Raw genomic sequence first — 20,540 nt, forward strand, 5'->3', positions numbered from 1 at the left:
GCTCTTCCAAAACTACCCATCCCTGTGGGCATCTGCCCCAGGAACATGCAGGGGCTCCAGGCACCTGAACTGCCAACTGGGCTGTGAAACCTCCATCGGAGGCCGGGTAGACAGCCTGAGGCACGGCCTTTTCTGCTACCGTGGTGCGCAAACACGGGGCTGCGGGTGGGCCCCCTGGGACGTGAGGCCTGGGACACCCCCAGCATGTGTGGCTACCTGGCTGGTGAGCCCACTCCCTGGGAAAATCAGAGCTGGATAACCATGAAAACAAACGGCAGGTGTGGGGAAATCCCCTGCTACTGCAAACACAGCAGCCCTTGTGGGATGGGGCCGTGCGTGCCTTCGAACTTCCAGGCACAAAGGAGCCCCAGCTCAGTGTGTGGAGTGGGAAACGTGGTGGCTGTGTTCATGTCAGAGGAGGCATTTGGGGTGACATGGCCACATTGCCCACTTTCTATGGAGCTGTGGTATAAGGGGACTGTCAAAGCAGATTGGTGTTGGAAACATAGCCGCTGTTTTAAAGTGGCCTATGGAACCTGACCGAAAATAACTCTAATTTCAGGTTCAGGCACCTAAATAATCTAGATATTTTAGAAATTTTATTTGGGAGGAACCTAGTCTGTTTAAGACAGTTAAGTCCTTCTCTTCCCTTCACAAGAATACTCTGTTCCTGTAATAATAACTCAAACATGCTTTGATTATCACGTATTCCCCTGCTGCAGCTCACCATGGCAGTAGGATTACCAGGATGTTGCATGCAGCAGGCTCTTTTGCTTACACACTTAGGGGCAACTTCTTGAAAAAGCAGCCCTAAAATTTCCCACTTTACCATGCATCTGAAAGGAGACCAGTGCTTCCCTTTAAAAAGTCCCAACCTACATCCAGTCCTCATTGACATCCAGTGTCACTTCCTAATGGTAGTAAGAAGATGAGGAGTATGTTTAGTGAGTTCTCATCACTTTCCTCTCTGTGGTCTTGTTCTACACTGCCTCTGTTGTTTGCTATTAGTATTAACTTACATTTGCTTCCAGAGGCTCCATTTAGCTCTGTGCTGTTCTGTGCTGGAAACTGCTTATTGCAGTTATTACTGATGCCAAACAGTTGTGATACAACTCCTCTCATAAGCCCATTCAAAGTTTATCAAAATCAAGAAAGCGATAGCTTTACTGTATTGACCTACTTCCTATAAAGCAGATTTTGTGTATTTAATGTGTAAATCTTCAGGGTTCAGAGAGGGAGCAGCACAACTTCCCTCCAGCTGTAGCTCAGGCCAGCTTCCCTGCAAGGAAGATTTCCTTACAATCCGTGTCTGATGGGAAGGCAAAGTACATTTTGCAACTTTTTTTGCTCTCAGACAAGCATTTCCTAGTGGACCATAAGCCAAGGTGCCTTAGATGAATGAATAATGAACTCTCTCGCATTCAGGACGTTCATTATAAATGCACAAGGTTTGTTTGGGGATTGAAGCAAGGAAGCTTCTATGATCTGCTGGTCACACAGCTCTATTCCTGCTATCCTCATGGAAATCAATGTTTCAAAAAGATACTCAACAGCCTGACACATCAAGGGACAATTGTTCTTAAAAAAACTTTTCTCACACACACACAAAAGTTGTTCTGTGTTCCAGTACTTTTAGCCAATCAGGTTAAATATGTCTAGCATAATCTCACCTAAAATAGGATTTGCTATACAAACTTAAATTAAAATGTATAGATATTTATAGAAAAATGTTCCATGCTGATGTTTGGCTTTTTTTTAATGGATTTTAATCAGTAGAACAGAAATACATGGTGTGGAGGGAAAAACCCAACCCAAGTCCTACCGTGTATTGCCAAAATACTTTTGTATTTTTTCAGATTGAATTCCTCCAGGCAATCTTTCAAGTAGTTTCATCTACTTCTGTAGCTCTGGGAACACAATTGTTTTATAAGATGTAACTGCAAAAGGGCAGAGTGGAGTTTTGTGTTGGAGGCTTGGTAAATCAAAATGTACTTTTGATTTTAAATTTTAACTACTTTTTCCCCTACTAATCAGTTGCGCAAAATCACTCAGGGATCTGAAAGCTAAATCTTTCCTGGCTCATATCTCACAACCTGGAATAAAAACATTGCATTTGCAGTTTACTGTCATTTACACGTGATGAAACTAACACAAGATGAGTGCAAAATAGATTGGGAAACAGTATTCAGACAACAGTATGTACAGAGTGATAGTTTAGTTTCAAACTGGAAAAAGGTATCTACTGGATTCTTCAAAACTTGCCCTGGGTCAATATTTTTATTAATAACTTGGATGATGGAATAGAGAACACGATTTTCAAGTCTGAAGATGATCCTAGGCAGTCAGGGGTGGCAAAGATGCTGAAAGACTAAGATTCAACCCAAAATGTATATGGGAAAGGGATCTGAAAAAATAGAAGCAATTCAACAACAATACATGTTAAGATGCTACATAGGAATAATCACCTGCGTAGACTGGAGGCACTACAGTTTAGGTAACAGTATTGCAAAAAAGAATTTGGCATTAATAACACATGACAAACTGAAGATGAATCAACAGTGTTTTAAAATAGCAAGCAGCAGCCTAGGACCTAAGTGAACACAATGTTGTATATAAGATGTGGAAAATAATCATGCTGCTCCATGCTCTACTAATAAAATATTTTCTGTGTCACTGTATCTGATCTTGAGCACCATACTTCAAAGAAAAAAAAGCAAAGTGGATCAAGCAGTCAGTCTAGAGCACAGAAGAGCAACTATAGAAAACATCACATATGGAAGGGGATTCTTCTAGTTTGGGGTAGTGAACACTGACTGGAGATACTGTAAAAAATACCTTCCTTTGGTAAAGGAAGGGAATATTCTGTTCTCTGTATTCAGCATGGCTTGAATGCAAACAATGTGCCTCACCTGTAGCAAGGGAGAGTGAAATTAAGCATTTGGAAAAATGTTTAAAAGTAAAATTAATGATGCTCTGCAATAGGTTGCCTGGGAAAACTGTGGAATCTCTAACACTGGAAATTCATTAACAGCATGACAAAGTTCTCTGTTTTCTTGTAGTCATAGACTGTGGTCTGCAGATACTAATTCTTGCTATTGCACAGACCTATCACACGGTGTCAAACAAGGACCAAATCTTTTGCAAATATCGCGACACACACTTCTGTAGTTTCCGTTGTTTAAGCACAGGGCCTTTAAGCCTTGGGCATCCAAAGAAGGTAACAGAGCTCAGGGCAGGGACTGAGCTATAAATAAAAAAGTTAAAATCCTGGCAGATTAAAGGGATCTTTTTTTAGCAATGCTAAAATACCGCAACACTTGCTTTTTTCCCTTTGGATCTGTGCTGCAAGTCGGAGGAGGTGTAAGCTCTGTTTGACACCTTCTTGGCTGACGGGACATTCAGAACATCGTTCTCTCTGTGTGCCTCACTTTCTTTTCCTCCTGACCTGCTTTGTGTGGCTTTTCTTGTATCTAACAGGTTGCAAACCTGCCTCTCAGACTTTTTCTCAGGGGGGGTGCTAACATTTATCAGAAGGTGTAGGAAGTCGATTCTGTGTGAGACCTCTCCTCCTTCGGCAATTTTTTTTTAAACTGGCCAATGTTTAAAAGAGAGCAGAGGCACACAGACACATATGTACAGTCTGATCCCATGCACTTTGTTTCCATAAGGCAGCAAGCAAAAATGCTTTAAGAACATCTTATTACTGCCTCTGGTACTGGTGCAAGAAATTCCACTCCAGTACCAGTGAAATCATGGCTGAGAAGCTGATGAGATAAAAATCTTTAACATCTATGCCATGGTTGTGTTTTATAGCAGCCATGAAGATTAGTCCTTATCAGAGGAAGAAAGTTAAAGTCAAGACTATTGTTTCCCTAATATGTGGGGAAGTCTGGAGTGTTACAGATTGTTACTGTGCTCACCAAGCAATGCAGACCCATTCATTTATTAAAAATGCAGTAAGCCAAAAGCAACAAATATTGACTCTATGAAGCCGAATCAACTCAGCAGCCTCTATTGAAGGTATCATTCGATAACATAGGAGCCCATTCAAATTGCAGGCCAATTGGAGGTATAAAAAGAGGCACAATATCCCTTCCAGATGCCAAGGCATCAAAGTCACTTTTGCTGCTCTCCCTCCATGTATCTGCATGTGATACTTGTATTCCAACTTCCTATAAACTGTCTTGCTACTCTCAGTGGAAGTAGGAATGAAAATATTACAAATACAACTTTAAAATTGCATTTAATGAATGATGTATGGCTCTGAATCCATATTGAATAAAGAGGCGGGTTTTTTACAAGAACCTTTTTTTGACAGTGAGTCCACTTTCAAGTGCAATGTTCAGCAGAGGTAAACCCCATGGTATATTTGGCTAGGAGAAGGATGTGATGAACTGAAAAAAAGATGAATGGAAAGAAAAAAAGGAGGGAAAAGGATCTTGCAGGTATGGACTGGGGGAAGAAAGTTGAGGGAAAGAACAAGCTGACACAGGCAGTCAGCATAGAGCAAAACCTGCTCTTGCAGAGCTGCAGGAAGTTTCAGGGAAAATGTGATATTTGTCAGAGTTTTCCACCTGAGGAGATGAGTGACTACCAAATGATTCTTAGAGATAATAATCTGGATACTTTCAATTTTAAATAAGTCTCCCTTATAAGCAGATTATTATTTTGTAGACCAAATAATGGTCCCTGGGTAATAAGCTGGTGCAGAACACAGTACTGCATGAGTAGAATTAGCATTTGCACAGCTGGTGGTAAAAGCAAAGCAAAAGGCTAGTCAACATTTCTTTGGATTATTTTATAAAGTGAAATAAAGTCTTATGAAAAATGCCAGGTAAAGCGCGCAGTAGCAAAGTCTCCATTTATTTCAGTGGAGCAGAATCAGTTCCTGAGCCGAGAATGCAGCCAAATCCAATGTGCAGAGCCTAGCCGAGATGCCATGGGTTGCTTGCCAAAGGGGTAATACCCCTGCCTAGGAGCCTAGGGCTGACAGACTGACTGACCTTTTCAGTCCTTGACATCTCTAATAAGACCGCCAACAATAATGATACCTAGGGATCAAAAAACCCATCTGCGATGTATTAGGCTGAGAAAAGCACCTGCCTGGATGCTATTTACAAAAAAATGTGTTTAACTTAGAGCTAAGTATTTGCGCAAATGCAACAGCTGCAGAGGAAGGGCTGCGACTCCCTCTTGGTACAGGGTGGTGGTCAATACTTCATGAGAGAAGGGCACTTTCAGCACACCGCGAACAGAGTGCTACACACAGAAGCAGCATCACCCAGCAAATTACAGATATTTGCACTGAGATGAGCAGGAACTAGCTGGACCTGCTTTGGAAAAGGGTTTGGAGAATAGATGGCATCCAGAGGCCTCTTCCAGGGTTTCTTCCACAGTTATCTCTGTTTACTCCTGGCCCAGTACACTAGATGCAGACAATTTGACACCCAGAGGTTAATAGCCAGCAATTGCTCCTACTGCAGCAATATGGACTCTACTGGTCACAGAGTGTCTCCCTGACTGCTGCAGAGATGAAAGCAATGGTGATTCCAGCCTCCTTAACTCTAACAGACATAGCACAGCACCCACTGTTCAGATCATCAGCTAATTTCCAGCATTTAGAAAAGATGAACAAATACAACTTTAAAGTTCATGATTTGAACTGTGACTATTCACTAATGAGACCAATCCAGTGAGCTGGAGAAATTAAACTCTGAGGCAAACTTCAAGTTAGCAAAAAGAGGAGGATTTTAGCAGCTCTAAGCAGTACATGTAAAGGTTATGCAAGGTTATTTTCACTTTTCTTCATGTGCCTCTTTTTCTTCTAAAGATATCAAAAAAGCAAGGTTAAGTTTTCACAGATAAGATCACAAACAAAACACTAACAGTGTTCTATTGCTTTGAAAGGGGCAATAGCTTTGAAAGAGATTTCAAAGGATAATGTTTGAAAACTAGGCCATCTTGCCTCTCTCTGGGAGCTTCTGCATGGACACCTAATAGGAAATCCATTTGGAATCCATAAACTGGCACACTTGCTTAGAAAAAGAACCTGTTGATTCTACTTTTAATCAAACTTTCCCTTATGAAAAGCTAGGCAGCCTGAGGAAAAGGATATTTCATTTTAAACAAATCTATCATGCCTCTCAAAATCTTTGCAGATTTATATTCTTTATTCTATTATTGCAAATAATTTCAAATAATGAAAACTGCATGCAAATAGAGTGGAACTGTAGGAAAACAAAATATAAATGAGTGTATCTATTCCACAAGGTTGTTCTAACATTTACTAATGCTTTTAAAAGTCTGCGGTAACAGGGTTTTTCTCTGGTTTGACGTGAAACAGGTCTATAAGCAGGGGCCATATCAAAAAGCTTCTGACCTCTTGGACCTGAAGAGTCATTCTTTGTGTTCACACTGTGTTTCTCTTAAGTCTAATAAAGAATAGGACTGTGGGTCCATCTTGATGAGCAATGGCTTTAATTTTCCTAGTGAAGTGTGACCTTTTAAGCAGTAAACAGAGTATTGTGTAGGCATTGTTGCCAAGATATGTTTGGAAAATAGGGAAGAGGGAAGGGATTGTATTCTTATTTCCTGGATTAAGCAAAAAATTGCTGTGAAAGTTCTCAAATAGACAGATTGTACTCATATATTTGGCAGGCTTTTCTGCCCAGGGGAAAGACAACACTTGGTGATTCTCCACAGCTTGTACATTAAATTGGACAAAATAACTTTACTACTTCTTGGAGAGTCCAAGAAATTGTAATATTACCCAAACGTTAGTAACCTAAATCAAAATGACAAAAGTTGCAAACTGTATTGATTGAAATGCTGACCCTTTTCTCAGCTAAGGCTCACTAAGCTGCTGTTCCCAGAGTGGCGACATCGATGGGTCATAGCAAACCGCTCCACTTCCACAGCGGTTGGAGAGGAGTCATCCAAACAACTTAATACCCTCCATCTCCAGGGGAACTTTATTCAAATATAATGTTAATCAGAAAGGTCCTTCCCTAACCTGACCTCTTGCTCTTGATTAATTCAGTCTGAGAAATGGAGCTGGTTTGTTTTTCATGCCCAGCCCAACCTTCTCTTTGTTATTCAATTTAGAAATGTGTCAAATATAATTAAAACTGGCAGAGGCCAAGATTAAATCAAACAAACTGTAAACATTGCTTGTGCTATTTGGTTGATGCAAAGCTTTCACCATAAAAGGCTTTTAAATAAATGAATTCAGCTGTTACTGTGCTGCAGCACTGAGACCTTGCTCCAAGTGTTCGAACTTTTCAGGGACACTGTCAGGTCAGCTTAGATTCAAAAACTAATACACGGCTGGGATTCTGAAATTGCCTAAGGGAATTAGGTACCTGACTTCTACTGAAAGTCAATGTCTGGTGGGAAGTGAATTGACTTTCAGCAGGAGTTAGATGCTTTTGAAAAGCTTATTTATGTCCTTGTAAACAGAAGACCATGTCCTTCATGGAGATAAATTAATGTAACTCCTTTGACACCTACATACCCTGCAAAGCATCTGATACATAAATTTTACAAAACCTAAGACTAGCCAGAAAACCCTAAGAGCTACCTTTACTTATTTGATTGTATTTTGGTTAGCACTAAATATTTCCTTTCAATGTGCAATAATTATATTGTACAATAACAATATTATTAACGTGTGGCATAAGTATAAACCCAGCTTCCAGGCGATTATTCCATTAAGGACTTTCAGTTTCAGACTGCCAGGTTGCAACTTGCATTTTAACCTACTGATTTTAGCGGTACTCCTGACCTGTTAAGTGTGGATTCAGAGCCTCAGTACATCCAAAGTTTTCTCCAAAACATTTTTGCATTAAAAAACCCTCACCCATATCTCATTAGACATCATGCAAATTCATAGCAAGCAATAGGGAAACTCAGTACTTTAGAAAGGTTTCTGTCTTGTTGACTGAGATTTTAGTGCTAAGCAATACGGCATTAAAATTTAGATTACACAGGTTTGAAAACAGATCTCTGGCTGTTTGATGCTATTTTCTTTAATTCCTCATCACTACTTTAAATAATAATGCAAGAAATGTGATGTTGTCTGTATTTTTACTGTAACTTATTTTTCACACAGGATGGGCATTTGTCACTCCTATGCTAAATTCTGCTTTTTTTGGCACATGTATGTTTGTGTCTCCACATGTTTTACAACTTTAATAACCTGATGTTACATTATGAACTGAGCCTTTGGGGATTTCTCTGTCCAATGACTTTAGGAAAACAACTGTAGTAGTACCATTGGACTGGAGTCAGAAATTTCCGATCTTAAAAGTCATCTTATTTATCCCAAAATATTCTCTAAGAATTCTACTGGTCTCCTAGGTAAAGCTACCTCATTCAACGTTCAGTGTGGCTGCTAGAGGGGGAACTCAATGACAAAGTCAGAGGTCTTTTGGGGACAGGATGACACCATGATACATGATGGCACAGTCTCAGAATGTACAGGTCCTTCATCTCTGGAACTGCAATTCACATCTGATTAGAGATGATTAGACAAAATTAGTGTGCTTATTCCCTCTTTATCTTCAGTGCACATGAAAACTGGCCACAAAACCACTGCAGGGAGCCTTGCAACTAGCAGGCTCAGGTCATGAGGAAGCCAGTGCTTGAGAGAGCAGAAGGTCAGGACTGATCAATGAAGACAGAGCTAGCATACAGCAAAGATCTCATACAGCCTTGCCCAATCTATTTGATCAAGACTACATATTAGTCCCTTGCTTTCATAACCATAGAAGTTTTCAGATCTATCGAGAACAGCTAATAAAGATTCCTTTGTGGTGATGGGTAAGTGAGGCTTGGTATCACAAAGAATAGAAAGGAGCAATGTAACTAACCGTCTCATGTCTTGGGAGCAGTTGAAACCATCTGAAGACCATCTTAATGCTCTGCTACTAGGATGTGTTATATTCTAAAAGCTAAATAATCTCTGTTGAATTGACTACACAAATTGTAATGTTTTATCTATTTCCATCAGTTTATATGTTTTTCTCTCCTTCAATTTGCTTTCTCACCTATTTGCAATGAATATTGCTCTGTGTTTAGATTTCCAGAACCAAATTTTGAAAGCTAATTAGATATGGAAGGATTTGAGTGAAAATCCTATATGGAAGCCAGATCCTTCATTAACAATGACACAAAACTATATAATGAATGAACTAAAGAAACTTCATGTTTTGTCTATTTGTCTAAGATGATAATGCGCATTGACTCAATCACCTGGAAAAGGGAACAGTGTTGAGTAACTTCTCCTGTCTTCAGTGCTCAGCAAAATCTCACATTTGCAACCCAGAGTTAATAACTGGCATAAATGGAGAATTAAGCTGCACTTTTCAAGACTATGGCTGTTCTGCCCAGGATGAGAGCCCTGCTTAAGCAATGGGTCAAGTCCTAAACTATTTCTGCTAGTTGGCAGCATGAGGAATACTTCTGTAACAATGAGATCTTACGGTTACAGGCAGTGAACAGAGGCATTGCTGAATGAATATGGAAAGAAGGCTTCAGAGCAGTACTTTTTTCTTTTTATATCCAAGTATTTTTATTAAGTGAGATTGAGACAAAGAAGGTCTTGGGAGGAAAAAAAAAGGTGTAACAACGTAACGGGCACAATAATATAATCTAAAATAACTCAGTGGTAATTTTTGCTAATACATAACCCCCCGAAAAAAAAGTCTGACTGCTTTTCCCACCAAAGTTAGGGTTTGGGAGCTGATTCAGATTTTACATGGATGCAAATATGAAGGGACACTATTAGAAGTATTCCACTGCTGCACAGCTGAGTTGGTATCAGGATTTGGACTAACGGCTTCAGCTTGAAGCTCTCCTTGCAACTAAGGACAGCAGGATTTGACTTTGAATCAGGACATTTTAGCTGTAATATGTCAAAAAAGCTTGCAACTCTTTTCAGTAGTTAAGTATATTTGTTTAATATTTGGTTTTACTTTATTATAGTAAAGTATTCCAAGAGGTATGTTTTTGTTTTCAAATACAAATATTGCTTAAAATGAGTATTAAAATGTTATTCTACAGTATTAGGAATGTAAATAAAAGAACTTTGGGCCAGAATGAAGAAAAAAGGATATATTAATTCCTAATACAAATTAAACTGAGGAGGCTATCATCTGCATTGTTCCGTAGGAGAGAAATTAAGAACTGCATAATGGTGTTTTAAATTCTCTAAAATTGTAGTATTCTGCAAGGTTTTCTAGCTGTGAGAAAACATTTAGTCCTGATGCATGTACTGTTCTTTTCAGGGGGAATTGGATCAGGTCCTTTGTGACCAATTCTGCTTATTTACACTCTCATATACTGTTTAGCTTTAATGCATTGCATGGTTACAGGAGAATCAGGAATTCAGCCCAGTCTTCCTTAAATTCTTGCTAGACTTTATGTTAATTTAATCCCTTATTTCTCCAGTTATGTAATACAAAAGATGATTTCACTGTCATTAAAGATCACCTCTTTTCCTGTTTTCATATTCTTCTCACTATTATTCTTCTTCTCATTGAAGTCTCCTTTCTAGTCGTAATGAATGCTTGGAGCATTTCATTGAGAAAAAATGAGGAGTTAAACATTTTCTATTTCCCTAATCAAGGCCCTGTCATCATCATCACCGAAAAGCCAGAAAAACAGGTGAAGAACGACAGAATCACATGAAAGGTAAAAAGGACACTGCCAAAGTGATTTTGTGATCACAGTTGCTTATAATAATACACTGAATGTTGGCATGGCAATCTAATTGCATACTAATGCCTGCTATGTAAACTTGGTTACTAGTTGCATTACATAATGCCGATGCTCAATTGCTTCAGTTACAACTGAGAAAAATATGAACAGAAATTTGGAAAAGTGTCTGATTGTTATTGTGGAACAATTCATACAACTCATCAGTATGGCAGTTTTCAATTTAACTTGATATTTGTGAAACAGAAAGGCACAATGATTAAATTCTAGAAGAAAAAGTAGCCTAGAAAAAAATCACGTGTTTTGCAAATGGAGTGAAGAAAACAAAAGTAGTATAAATTTTTATTCTATCACTTTTGACAGTATCCTTTTAAAGGGAAGACTAAATTAAATTCTAAAGGCCAAATTCTCTTCTCATTCACATCACAATAGCTCCAGAATAGTCCTACCAACTTTCATAGAATTACTCCAGATTTACACAAATATTAATTGCAGCAGAAGCTGGCTTTTCAAGCCCAGCTATTTCACATAGGAATGCATTTTAAGAAGTGATATATAAAAGAAAATAGTTTGGGGGTTTTATTCCATTAAATTAGATGTGCAATATCACAGAAAAAGGCTGATTCCTCTTTTGCTCTCAGATAAGCTCCTTTTAGAAAACAGATATGATGAGAGTAAGACAGAAAGCTCAGAACAATCTTTGAACTAAGAATGTATTCAGTACACACACTTGGTTTCTTCCCATACCACAGATTTCCTATCCTGAAATCTGTATTTCACATAAATGGAGGAGAGCAGGACATGGAAAATTGATCTGAAGGCTAAATTAAATTTCTCCTGCAGTGACCTGCTTGAGGAACAGAAGGAAGGGGAAGAAGGAAGGCTGAGATTGGTGCAACTCAAAGAGCAAAGACATTAAGTGACAGCCCCCCCAAAGTGTCAGAGGTCTTCTAACAGGAGGTATGCCATTCACATCCATCCCACCCTCTGGTGACACTCTCTCCCTAGCTATTTCCACTTGATTCATGTTGTTTCTCTACTTGTTGAAATGGTTCACACTGTTTCACTGTTATTACTGTTATTATTTTACCTATCCACACTTGTCTCTGCCAGTCTGTTATTCATAATTGCTAGGGCTCCAACCCCACCAGAGAATCCATTTTGCTTTGAATTACAGCTCATTTGCCTCGGATAGCCATTAGCAGTTTCCGAGAGCTGTTTCTGCATGATGGCCAGTGAGACTTTATTGGAGGCCAGGAAATCTTTCATGGAGATCATCTCGCCTGACAGCCGGCGTCCGTCTGTGTCGCTGTCATTGACAACATCGGTCTCAATGGAGATGTTCCTCCGGCTGCGCACATTTCCTGGCATTACCACGTTCCTCCGTGAACGAAATAATTTTCTTTGGCATCTGTGGCAGCACCTGCAGTCCAGCTTCTTTAGTATCCAGTTTATGGATTGTTTGATGACAATAGAGATCACATTAAATAAGGAATAGATGCAGCACACCCCCATGAGTATGAAGACGAAATTGCCAAAGCGGTAAAGGCCTTGGCTCTCATACTTGATGTTCTGGCTGCTGACCAGATCACCGAAACCAATGGTGCTAAAGGCCACGAAGCAGAAGTAAAGTGAGTCAAAGTAACTCCACCCTTCAATCGGTGTGTACATTGCAGAGGCACAACAGGAAATGATGAGTGATGCTACACACAAAATCAGCATGACGTAGTACACAGAGGGCTTCCAGCCCGCCAGGCTGTCCACCTCAGAGGTCCCTGAGCCCCGTCGGCTGTTGTGAGGAAGGACCCCTTTCCTCCTCAGCTGTCTTTCATGGCAGGACTTCATGACGTAGGCTATGACAGTGATCAAGCGCTCCAGGAACAGGTTAAAGAACAAAATGGTCCCTGCACATCCTATAAGGCCGTAAAATATCAGAAAAATTTTGCCTCCAACGGTGGCTGGGGTGGTCATGCCAAACCCTGGAAGACAAAACAGAACAGTTGAAAAAAATAAACTTGCAGTTATCGTGTCAGGAGTTTTGTCACATGCAAGACTGACAAACTGGCAGGAAATCCCTGTGGTACAGTTCAGCTCTGGGAAAAAGCGAGGGCACACTCCCCAGCTGTTATCCACTTGTGCTTGACCATGTGCCAGCAGTAAGGGGAAGGAAAGTTATGCCAGCATTTCCTCCAGAATCAGAATGAAACAAAAAGCAGAAGAAAACACACTGGAAAGAAAAGAGAATTTAGTGGAGGTCTGAATTGTTGTCTGGTTGCTAGGCTCTCTCCATCCGTCTTTGTGCCTTGGATCACTTCCAGGCTTTGGGGTTATTGCACCCGCATCCTTCTCTCCGATGCTGTTTTCACCATGGGTCTGACCCAGGGTGGGGCTCTTGCCTTGCAGGGGTCCATCCCCACCAGATCTTTGCAATGCAAGGTGAAATTGTTCTGAGCCTCACTTAGCTCCTGCTGTAAGTGGGGGTGGCACATCAGCCAGCACCCAGCACCCGCCGCAGCTTGGCTGGGGAAGCCCAGGCTGGGAGCACACACCGGAGGACGCAGCCCCTGACAGGGTCAGCAGCCTCTTGTGGGGATCCCCAGCAGGCGTTAGAGCTTCCCCGTGTCTGAACTTGGTGTCTGTCACCCATTACCAGCCCTTTTTTAAATCAGCATTGCTGAAGTTTTCCTATTTCTCTGTGTCCCACTCCATAGTTAAGTCTGTATGTGAGTCTTAACAGAAGTCTCCTCTGGTCTCATTCTCTGTCGTGGGATTTCTCAGGTCAGAGGTGCTTCAGTCTTCTCTCAAATCCCTCCCTTCCTAAAGCTTGCAAATAGTAGTTTTGTTTTGCTTACAACTATTGATAAGACAATCTTGCTTTAATAAGATATTACTAAAGAACAAAAAGCATGTCCAGAACATCACTGAGCAAACTGGAGTCATACTCATGATAAATAACTTTGCTGCTGTTTTATTAGGATTAATAAGGGATTACATAACCGATAATTAAGCCAAAACAATCTTGCTGAGAGGACAGAAAAATCACATTGGACAAGAGACACAGTTATTTGTTTCCCTCTCTTTGTAATTGTGAGATGCTAATTATGAAATAAAGACATTAGGCTCTGGGAAATAAAGGAAATCATACTCAGTGTGATGTGCTTGTGCTTGGAAGACAGAAAACTGCAGTCTGAAGAGACCATGTTTCCAACAGTGCTGAACTGCACTCATCTTCCCTTCACTGGAAATCTGCTACCAGCACAGATTCCTCTCCAACACTGCTCCTGCCTCACATGGTTAAGCAACAGCCTTTGCCTTCACCCCTCCAGCATGACCCACTCTGAACGACAGCCCCAAGAGTGGGCTCTCGAGGGTTGCTGCGTCTTCACCTGCATCCACAGCCAAACTGCAGCGTCCAGAGATGCTACAGGAGGCTTAAGCCTCCTCACCAAATTTCTGTGCCAGAGAGAGCTGGACTGCAGCTCTGTGTTGTGGGGAACAGCGCGACAAGAGGCTAACGACACAGACAAAATGTTCGTTGTGACAAGAACTTTCTGCCATTGTTCCCCTTGGCACACAAATATTTCCACTCGCTTTCTACCTTCCCCTTCTGCTCCATGACCTGATTGCCCTACAATCCTCATTTTGATGCTTATTTTCTGTGCAGGCTGACTTATATGCAAGTCATGACCTCCACCCTGTGGACAGACACGTAAAGACCAATGGATGAGAGGAACCTCTCTGCAGCTGGTGGGATCTGCCCAAAGCAGCTGGCAGGGAGGGAGGTGGGGGGCTGCCGCGTCCCTGGCCCACCCTGTTCGTTGAAGAAGAGAAGCAGCTGCAGGCTGGGCAGAGACGGAAAGGTGGGGAGCCTCTGACACAGGGTGAACAGCGTGGGACTCCACACATCTCTCACAGCATAAAGCAAGTGCCTTGGCAAGAGAAATGCAGTTAAGGCTCACACCTCCAGCGTGGCATTATGCCTTTGGGCTGCTTCCCACAGGCCCCTCTCGGGATCCTGCCGCTGGCACCACAGCCAGAGCCTGAGCTCCTCACGTTCGTTTGTTTAGTTGACTGGATTTTTGTCTCTGAGCTCAGTTCTGCGTGGGTAAAAACCCACTAGCGAAGGCTTTACAAAGGCACCCGAATAGGCATGGTGGGAACTACACGGTGAACTATAAATACCAAAAGACGCAGAACATTGATCCAGAGAGGCAGTCAGCCTCTGAGTGTGACTGTCCCTTGACAGCTCTTCCTCTCCAGGAGGGGCACTCTTTTTACCTCCTGGAGGAAATGTAATTTTTTGTTCATTTTTCTATTTACGAATCTCAGTATGTAGCAATCAATACTAACATTTCCAAAGAAGCACTAAAGTGGAAAACCTGAAAGCAGTATAAAGATATTAATTTAACAAGTATTTTCCTTTAAAGATCATTTCTCAAAAATGAGCTATAAGCTTTTAGTCCCAGAAATAATTTCAGTTCTTGAAATGCCTTGTAAGTCCATGTATTGGGCCGCACCATGCCTGGTTAACTTTGACCATCACTGTATTACACCTGGGATTAATTTGGGATGCTGTATTATAGACTAGGACTTGTTTGACAGTAAGTACATTTTTCTTCAAATGGACTCCTGGGATGCTTGAAATATTCATAAATCCAAGTAAATTTGGTGAATTGTTTCAGCCAAGAAATGCAGGAGGGCAAAATTGTAAAAGGCTGAAACAGTTGAAACTAAATTAAATCTTTTCTTTTGGCATTTTCATGATAAAACTTCTAATTTCAAAATCACAATTACCTTTTAGCTAAATAAAATTCAGTTTGAAGTAAAAAGAATGGAAAAAAATTATTTGAAAAATCTTTCAGAATTTTAAAGGTTTCATCGTCTTAAAATGGAATGCAATATTTCACTAGTGGTCAAATAAAACCCATCAAAAATTTCATTAGATTTTGTCCTTCTGAAAGACCTAAACCTAATCTGTTCCAACACAACTTCAGGTTAAGTTTTTGTTCTAATTTTTCTTGCTGGCTGTGAAATAAGAAATGCGTTGCTCATTAATCTCTGCTAAAACATGAATTCTTTCAAAAACCCTTTTCATACAACAGCCCTGCAAACACTAGCTGGAAGTAAATGATTATTTTAGTGGGATCTGCCTCTTCTTTTCCCTAACTTTCTTCAAGGAAAAATGTGGCTCAATCATGGACAAAAAGGCACATCAGTAGGATTCGTTCTTTTTATAGTAATATTACTGATGATCTTGTGCTGTGCAAACACAGAGTATCTATGGATAAATCTATTCCTTCATGAGGTCAGTGAGAGCTCTCACACTAAAACTCTGCCCTTTCACCTAAGGGCACCAAAAGAAGCCTGTTGTCTGCATGCTGGGTTCATACACACTACTTGGGCATCAGAAAAGCCATGAGCTGTTCTCTCTGAAAGCAAAGACAATGCTTAGCACAGCAATGTCTGTCCTGGGGGCGGGTGTCTCCATACATCCCCTCTGCATCCTGGGCCTGGTGAGGGCTTGCGGTGGCTCTTTTGCGGGAAGGGACACGAGCGAAGGCTGCTGCAGAGCCAGGTGACATCTCCACGCACCCACACCTGGTAGCTGCAAAGTGCACCTGTGCTCCCCCACCCAGAGGCAGCTTTAGTGCCTCACCATATATTTTCCAGAAGATTGATGAGACACTAGCAAAAGCAGTATTTATCCCTTCTCTTCTGCTTCAGATACTCTACAGGGCAAGGGACTAAAAAACATGGATTCCCTACTTTGTTTGTAAAATGCTTTTTTTCCTTCCATTCTAGAAAAGGAGACTGGACTCTGGGATGCCACTACAGCATTTAAAAACTGAAATATTGCAGATTTTTTTTTTTTCCCAAAAAGGTAATGTTAATAAATGCCTGGCAGATCTCTGCATAGCAGCTGAGGCTTTCTCTGACATGCTACATGAGATGCTGCCTACCTGACAAACTGAACCAGAGATGAACAGGCCACCAGGTATCTGAATTACTACTAACATGCTTGATTGAGGCAGCATTTTTAATCCAAAATATTTTATTTTGCAGCTGAAATATGTCAGTTTGAAGTGTTGGCAGAATGGTAGGACACCTATTGCTCTGCCTGGTGTCTTTCTCCAGTCCCTGCACTGTCCCAGGAGAATCGCACTCCCCCTGTTTCCTGTTGGGGTATCCCAGAACTGGGCCAGCAGCCCCCAGTTCCATGTCTGTGACCTGTACAGGCAGAACTGTCCCTGAACTGTCCTCTCTTTGTAACAGAGACTACAGCCTTACAAACAGCAGACTTTTCATTTCCAATCCCTTAAAATGTTAACCAAAGGCAAAGTCCTTATAACTTCAGTGATTCCTGCAGATGCTAGAGAAAAGACTGTGCATATAGACTTGCCAGTTCATTTTTGCTGTCTGCTTGAGATAGCTAAGTGTGTCACATGCACCTACAGGAGGTGGCCATCCATGTTTTATGTGCCAGCTGAGGGGTGTCAACTGCCCTGGGATTAGAGACTTTGGGTGAGCAGGGCCAAACTGCAAGAACACAGGACTGCCATACTGAGTCAGACTGCTGTCGTTGACAGTGAAAGGATACAAGAAAGTGTGAATAGGGAAGAAAATAGGAACAGAGTGACCTTTCCTGGGGATATCCTCCCAGCTCTCAGAAATCAGCATTTTAGAGGCTTTGAGGACATCATGTTTAATAATTTGATCATCGGTCTTGTCAAATCATTTATACGGTTGGTCTCCATTAAACCTGAGACAGTAAGTTCCACAATGTAATTGTGCTTTGTGGAAAAGAAGTCTTTGTCTAAGCTGCTGCTTGACAATTGATTTCAGGCTTCCCACTTTTGCAGTTAGCTGTAGCAATCACCATTCTCTATGTGCATTCTCCCTTCACCTTCAGCCTTCTGATTTTATAGACTTCTATTATTTTCTTCTTTCTCATTTCTTCCCCAGTCTGAAGAGGTCTACAACATATAGCCTCTAGTTTTCAATCTGCTACAACATACTTCTAACTAGCCCTATTGCCTTTCTTGTTTCTTTTCTACATTAATACAGTCTTTCCAAGATAAAGGAGCAGGACCAGAACTATATAAAATATTTGCAATGCAAAAGTACTTTGAATTTATGCAGGGAATACTGATGTGTTGTGCTTTGCTCTGTTTTTCATAGGAATTCTGTTTGTCTTTGTCGTAGTTTAACCCCAGCTGGCAACTAAGCACCACGCAGCTGCTTGCTCACTCCTCCCCACCCAGTGGATGGGGGAGAGAATCACGAAAAAAACCCAAACCTCATGGGTTCCAAGAGGATACAGGTTACTTATACAAAAGAACAATTAAAAAGTGTAAACACATCAATAGTATAATATAATTATGCTTCATGATTTCCCGAAGCAAGTACTGGGTATAACCAAAGAAAAGCAAGCAGCTGTAATTCTTACCAATAGTCAGTTTGATAAGAAGGACTGAGGTCCAACAGGAAGTTCCCCTAAAGCAGAATCCTCTGACAGAAGGTAAATATTGAATAAAATTAAGCAAATATTGATCTCAATTTAACAGTAACATGCTTATATTGAAATCTAACAAGAGGAACCAGGCATCAACTTTCTATAATTAGTCAACTCTACAAAAAATCTAGCTTCCCTATTTTCTTTCCTCATTGCTTTGATTTATCAGACTCTGAAAATCTAGAGAAACTGAATTAAACCAAGCACCAGCCTCCAAAAGCCAGACCACCCAGGATGAGGCTGTGCAGCCATCCCACCCAGCTCTGCCCATGTCCCCCAGCCCTGTCACATCCCGTTCCCCAGACACAGCCACAGAGGCACAGGACTTGTGCCACCCACATCCTGGCATGTCATACACAGAACGCACAGCCTCAGGGAATCCAGCTGCCTGCTCCAGGCCAGTTTTAGGTCATTTCACCTTTTCTGTTGTAAACTACTCCAGTGCTACCGATTGCTGTAAGCATTTCTCCTGGATCATTACCCACTGTCACCTCCCTCTGCCTGGTGATACATGGGTTGGCATGTGTTTTCATTCTGCATGTCCTGATATTCAGAGGTTATATTAATTAAACTTTCAGTTTTCATTTCCTGGTACGCTTGATGCCATGAAAGAGTATGAGAAACAGTTCATCAATCCTAATCCCTCATGAATGAAGCCTGGAGCGCTGAATATAACGTGTGTGTAGGAAGACTAGGACAGATGTATAGATTTTACAGTTAATTTTGCATCACAAGATTGGGTCTTCCTATTGTTCTGCAAAATATCTCTTTTCTGAGAGGTTTCATTTCCTTTTTGAATGTGTGCAGTTTGCTCCTCCTGCCTTTCCCACAAAGAGGAAGTGGGCAGAAAGAACGGGTAACACTATAGCAACAATAATGAATCATTGTGATGTTAGAAATATAAATATCATCATGAAACCACTTTCCAGTTTAGCCTACGATCAGAACTCTTTGTGATGTTGTGGCTGTATTCCTAATGCATTTTCTATTTATTCGATTAACTCTTTTCCTTGTTTCTCTCTATCATCAGCTCTACTTTGGTCATGACGCGCTGGGAAAATGAATTTCACCAGTGGAACAGTCACTGGAAAATGATTGAGGATCATGACAGATGTGAACCAAGCTAAATAATAGGACCAAGACTTTCAACTGCAGTCAAAAGATCAAGAAAATAGTAATTAAGAGAAACATAGGAAGTCTTACATACCTGCAAAGATGCTGACCCTCTTTCCCTCAGACACATTCTGTACTGAGCTATCTACGTAAGGGTATTTTGTGCTTCTAAAGGAGAGGCAGAAGAAGTAACTCTAAGAGAAGCTGTACTTCAAACACTTTATTGAGAAAATGTCCTGTACTGCGCACTGTTCCTACAGTGTGCTGACACTAATAATTTGGCAAAATTCACTTCTGCCATGATAGCCTACTCTGGTGCTCTCTGAGCAGAATAAGTAGTCCTAGCAAAACTTTAGTTCTGCTGGAGTAATGGTCACTGGTAGGAACTCTTGTAGGAACAGCTAAAGTACTCTCAAATCATGTCACATCACTCCTTTTATGACATTCCTACCTCAGCAAGCTTGTAACAGAGTCCTGTTCTGGAAAGGAACGAGGACATTAAGTCCTTCCTGGAAGAGAAGAAAAAGACACATTTCTGTGAAGACTTTCACTGTGTGAGAGGAGATGTCCGTAGAAGCAGGAACGGTGCTGTCACAGCTACCTGACAGCAGTAAACTTGGACTTGGGTGCAATTTCTGATAATAAAAAAAAATGTCTAGTGCAGTTCATTTTGCTAAGTGTATGCAGAAAATCACACACACACCTCTGTGATTTCCCATCAGTGGAAGCTCAACATTTGAACTGTGTGGCTGGCTAGTGAGACACACATTCATACATTTTGTCACAACCATTCATTTCAACAGTTTGACCTTCTCTCTGATTAGAAGGGGAGAATGAGCTAGCCATGTCCTGAAACTCTCCTTTACTGCAACAATTACTTGACAAAATAATATTTTATCAGGGATAGCCTGGTGTGTGGTAGCGTTTATTTCATTGGCAATGGTATTTTCTCATGTAGATGGCTACATGGTGGAGAAGGGCTCAGCCTGCCCAGGAAGGCAGGGATGTATGGCTATAACAGTGCTCCTTTGTGCTGTATGCTCTTCTGTTTCTAGATCTGCCTGCCCAAGCAAGCTCTGTGCCTCCCACCCAGGCATTCTGAGCACTCCGGAGCTGTAAAAGCTCGAAATGTCTCCAGGGCTATTAGAGCTGAGTCATATCTGCAGATATACTACTAAGCTGAGTGACCGGCTGCTTG

At 41.1% G+C, this 20,540-nt stretch overlaps 1 protein-coding gene across 1 annotated transcript in view; it reads right to left on the reverse strand.

Annotated features, from left to right (window-relative positions):
* Window positions 1-4,226: 4,226 nt before the first annotated feature.
* Window positions 4,227-20,540, reverse strand: part of KCNK13 (potassium two pore domain channel subfamily K member 13) — an 81,618-nt gene continuing 65,304 nt past the window's right edge. The window contains exon 2 of the mRNA XM_069783661.1: window positions 4,227-12,695. Coding sequence (XP_069639762.1) covers window positions 11,803-12,695 — 893 coding nt within the window. The 3' untranslated portion in view covers window positions 4,227-11,802. The remainder of the gene's footprint in view (window positions 12,696-20,540) is intronic.

Source organism: Haliaeetus albicilla, chromosome 5, assembly GCF_947461875.1.
Source record: "Haliaeetus albicilla chromosome 5, bHalAlb1.1, whole genome shotgun sequence".
Taxonomy (NCBI): Eukaryota; Metazoa; Chordata; class Aves; order Accipitriformes; family Accipitridae; genus Haliaeetus; species Haliaeetus albicilla.